Raw genomic sequence first — 4,965 nt, forward strand, 5'->3', positions numbered from 1 at the left:
CTTAGTTGGGAGGTTCTAGCACTAAAGATTCAAAAACGGTAAAATTATAATAAATAAAATTTATAGAATCATCAATTCAAACAAAATATACACTACATACAATAATACAATTTGGTATTATTTCCTCAATTACATATTTTTGGGATCCGAACGGAATCCAATTTCTAATGTATAAATATCTGAATGAGGCTTAAACACTAGCTTTCGAAAACCCAAGACAAATGAATTCCTAAGACGAAATTGTGGCATGTCTCAGTCTCACTTGATAAGTAACAGGTGAGTCACTTTTGAGATATGGATGTTAAAACTGTAAATTCATAGATTTGGACTTAGCATACCAAATATAAATTTAGCCCTCATATGTAACAAACATGGTACCTAAAACACCTAAATATATAAAGCAATGTTCTTATTTAAGAAGATTTATGTATGTGATTCATGCCCACAAGCACCATCCATAAGACAATTTATCTGGTCAACTAATTTGGCCACATCATCTATCGTATGATCTACTCATCACCATCCGGTTGATAAATATCTTCAAGATCTTAGATGAATCATAATTTGAAGAATTAGATGTTTTTTTGCCAGAAAATAATTCTTGAGAATGATGTATATTAGCATTATGATGTTTAAGAACTTGTTTTCAAGTGTTTTATGAACTCGATTTTTAAGAACAAGTAAAAAATGCAACATGTTCGCAACATTTTAAGAACCAAAAATAGTTAAAAGTTCAAATAGATCATAGGTAAGCTAAGTTAGGTTGAGTTCAGTCGATTCTTCTGTTTTTATGGTCGTTGTGGTGGCATATTGGGTGGCTTATACATTGGCCATAGGCGATAGCTTACATTTTTGTTGTTTTTTTTGTTTTGCACTCTGACATTTCATTTTAAGAATTCATTTATCTTGATTTTTCGAAAGCATGAACTTAAAACTACTCAGATATTTATAATATATATAAAACTTCGGTTTCTGTTCGGATAAAAAAACTTGTAATTTAGAAAATAATACCAAACTGTATTATTGTAGTGTGGATTCTTAAAGCAAATACATCTTATTTATTTACATAATTTGTTTGAAATTTTTTAAAAAATAATTTTATTATTTTTAGATAATTTTATTGAATTTTTTGAATTTTTAATGCTAAAATGCCCATCTAAGTTAGGTTAGCGTAAAATACCATAAACTAAATATTTACTGATAGCATTAGTTGGTTTTACCGGGATTATAGATATATGGTCTACTCCATTAAGTAAAATTAGTTTAGGAATTTAGACACTTTTGTAATCATTTCTCATTTGCTGAAATTTTTAATCTATGGCTGTATTTTACGAGTTAAGGATGACTAACTGACTGCACGTGGATGCCATCAGGAAACATCCGACTGCTCAGTTACGTCATGCCCGAGCTAGTTCACTACGTTGCTTTAGCTCTTAGAGAATGAGCAGTGGGAAGCTCTCAATACAGCTCTCATGATTAAAAAAATAGAAAAGTAATAAAGGACAGGAAAAAGAAAGAGATATAATTAACTTTTAAATTTGAAAAAAATATTGAAGATACACAAGAATAACACGTACTCGCGATCATAATTAACTTTTAAATTTCTAAATCATGATATAAAAGTGAGCTGACATAATTTCATTGTAACCAAATAGTAGACCTGAAATTCTTCAGCCTAAACGCTAAGAACGTTCTTATGCGATAAATGATTTTTTGACCGAAACATTTTTTAAAATGGGATCAACTCATCTGTATATAAATTATTTAATTAACAAAAAGTTTAAAAAAAATTGAAAGACCAAAATATTAATTCGATCAAAAATATAAATTTATTTTTGAATACAATATTTGTTAAATAATTTTCATATAAATTTTTAAGCATATGTTTTATCCTAGTTATAGATATAAACGTCCATACATTGGGTCGTAACTTGTAAGTTGACGGCGTATTTTTATTTAATTAATTATTAAGAGCTTTTAACTCTAAACTCTTGTGTAACAATCTCAAGAAAACATCTCCTGACTATCTCAAAATTTATAGGTTACTTGTGTTATTCATAGCTACAATACCACCTGATGTAGAAGATATGGATATCGTTGAGAGTCTAGCTCTACAAACTTTCGTGATTACATAAAGTTTCATTATGTCAGATGTTATAGAAGGCAAACTTCTAAAACAGGATATGGAAACAAGCTGGATTCGATCCATCATCGCCTATATGTAATGCGGTTTAACAAGAGGACTTGGATAGAAGTAAGAAACGAACTCGGTCTTGCACTTCGATGATGCAGCTCCAACGAGCGTCATGAGTTTGCAATATTTTACCATCATCAACCATAACGCCCCCAAGAATACTCATCAAATGTTCCAACTCTCTAGCAGTTCCTCCACAGCCAAGAACATGCAAAACGTTCACTTTGACAAGATGCATGGTACCATCGCAAGTGTAATCATCCAGACCATGGATGATTAGAGTATAGAGCTTTGGAGACTGCTTGATAAGGTAAGGCAGCAGTTTCCAGCATCGTTTGTTGTCACCCCAAAAAGATAAGCCAACCAGATTCTTGAACACCGGTAGAGATAGTCCGTGTTTAACACATCGAGAAATCACCTGAAACATCCATCACACACACATATAAGCATCAATAATGAGAATGTCTTTTTTTAATGAGTTATGTTAAGTAAAAACTTACATCAGCAGAAGCAGGAGTAAGAATCAGGGTGTGGACGTTGCTTATCCCATTAATGAGACCAGACATATCTGGCCTCTTGATTAATTTAGAATACTTAATATCCAGCCTAGCTTGGACTAGGGACTCCAAGTCCACTTGTGGGTACTCTTCCAATGCATAATCAGAGTAGTCGAGGGAGACAAGATTCGGTGCGTCAAACGACATTCCGGGCATATCTGTAATCACAGTCTCAAAGTTGTAGTAAACTGTTAGTTTCTTGATGCTCCTACTGGATATGCAAAATGGGATTCCTTCACAATTCACGTGACGTACAGACAGCTCCTCGAGTATTGGGCAACCAGGAAGAAGCACATTACACAGATCTCCATAAGTGAAAAAGATGGTGTTGATCAAGAGACTCTTGAGCGCTGGAAGAGACACACCTGGAGGAATGTTCCCAAGATCAATATGTGATCCCAGTGTCAGCTTAACCAGCGTCTTGTTCGTGAAGAGCGCACAAGACAGAAAGACTTCACAAGTAGTCCATAAATCGAGGCTCATCTCCAAAACACCACGCTCTACGGCATTACATATCCAGCCATTCACATGAGCCATTTCGCTTTCCTTGCGAAAGTGACATTTTAGAGAGAACTTCTTAATGGGAGAAGCGCATTGGAAAGCATCCACAAATTTCCTGAAGCTCTCCCGGATCAAATTCCACTTTCTTCCACACTCTTCCTCTTCCGGTGGCAGCACATGATCATAATCATTGAAATCAAGATTATGAACTAATCTACACACATGCCTCCACGTTTTAGCAAGTACAGATGTTGATGCGGCTTGTTTTGTCGGAAGTAAGGACAAGATGCTGCCTAGAACCTCTTCAGGAAGCCAGCTGAGTAAATCTCTCAAGCCAGCCTCTTCTTTAATAGTGCCTGAAACATGAAGTGCAGCTCAGAGTCGTTCAAAACAAAAAAAAGAGGTAAAAGAAGCTAAAGCTGAAGGTAGGTTCCATAACAACCAGACGCGTACGTTAGATCCAGGATGAAAAAAATCATTAACTTCAAGAAGAAGAAGAAGAAACTGTCATTTTCAGAAAGCTTAAAGCTGAAGGTAGGTTCCATAAAGACCAGCGACACATACATAAGATCCACTTGAGCATGAAAACCCTATCTCTATATATTAACCTAGTGAAAGCTCAAAATAACAAGACTTTGAGGCGCTTGTAAGAACAGAGGTCTATGATGTGCAAAACAGAGGAAACGTATATGCAGAACCAGGGACCATGAATGATGAAGATCCATATCAATGATCTTCGGATCACAAATAAAACTTAAGAAAAAAAGAGGGCATAGAAAGTAAAGCTGATATCAACCTGTTCTACCTTTGGCTAAAGAAGAACAAGACACATACATAAGATCCACTTTTGATCAAAACTCAAATATATCTATAAAATCTACTGAAAGCTCAAAAGAACAACACTTTGATCGTTTGTAAGAGAACCAGAGACCATTCTGAACATCCACATCAATGATGTTCCACAAACCAATCTAAAAGAGTGTATACAAACAAACAAAAAAACCTTTTGGTTTCTTTATTTCTTTTTCTCAACTGAATTGAAGGCCTTACCTTCTTTCTCGCCTGTGTTATCAGTCATTATGTAATTAAATGGCAGAGGGGGTCACAGATATACCCTCGGTCTTCTATGGCAGATATATCTTCCCCAGTTTCAAAGATGGAGGAAGATGAAAGATGATAGATAGATAAATAAATAAAAGTTTATCAGAATCTTTTCATATTTGATATTTCCTAAATATTTATGGAAAACTTCTTCTGTTGACCTATAAAAGAGGGGAAAAGTGTCAATTTCGACCCCAATAATTTCAGTCGTGCCAAATATGATCCGAACAATTGATCAGTGCCAAATACAACATCAACTCAATTATAATTCAAAAAAACTACCAGAACTTCTTAAAATGTGCCTAAATATACATTGACTCTAACAGAAGTTAGTCAACAGTTAACGAGATAAAACGACGTCGTTTTGATATATGAGAAAAGTGTCAATTTCGATTCCAACACTCTCAATCGTGCCAAATAAGACCCAAACAAATGGTCAGTGCCAAAAACGACCTCAATTCAATTATAGTTTAAGAAAAAATACCCAAACTTTTTAAAACGTGCCTAAATCTACATTGACTCTAACAGAAATTAGTCAACCGTTAACAAGATAAGACGACGTCGTTTTGATATATATATATATATATATTAAAATATGTTCATTTCGGGATT

The 4,965-nt window shown here is 34.3% G+C and overlaps 1 protein-coding gene across 1 annotated transcript; it reads right to left on the bottom strand.

Annotated features, from left to right (window-relative positions):
- Positions 1–2,002: 2,002 nt before the first annotated feature.
- Positions 2,003–4,579, bottom strand: LOC106452436 (F-box/LRR-repeat protein At1g06630). The gene is made up of 3 exons (XM_013894549.3): positions 4,303–4,579; positions 2,695–3,608; positions 2,003–2,612 (listed from the first exon to the last, which is right to left on the bottom strand). Exons 1-3 carry the CDS (start codon positions 4,328–4,330, stop codon positions 2,232–2,234), a joined length of 1,323 nt encoding a protein of 440 aa, XP_013750003.1. The 5' UTR covers positions 4,331–4,579; the 3' UTR covers positions 2,003–2,231.
- Between the last annotated feature and the right edge of the window lie 386 nt (positions 4,580–4,965).

This window comes from Brassica napus, chromosome C6, assembly GCF_020379485.1.
Source record: "Brassica napus cultivar Da-Ae chromosome C6, Da-Ae, whole genome shotgun sequence".
NCBI classification, from domain to species: domain Eukaryota; kingdom Viridiplantae; phylum Streptophyta; class Magnoliopsida; order Brassicales; family Brassicaceae; genus Brassica; species Brassica napus.

Excerpts from the sequence above, each read along its gene's own strand:
- LOC106452436 (XM_013894549.3), bottom strand. The coding sequence starts at position 4,330 with ATGACTGATAACACAGGCGAGAAAGAAG. Across the intron at positions 3,609-4,302 it reads TAACACAGGCGAGAAAGAAG|GCACTATTAAAGAAGAGGCT; the intron begins GTAAGGCCTTCA and ends TTCATGTTTCAG. Across the intron at positions 2,613-2,694 it reads TTACTCCTGCTTCTGCTGAT|GTGATTTCTCGATGTGTTAA; the intron begins GTAAGTTTTTAC and ends TGGATGTTTCAG.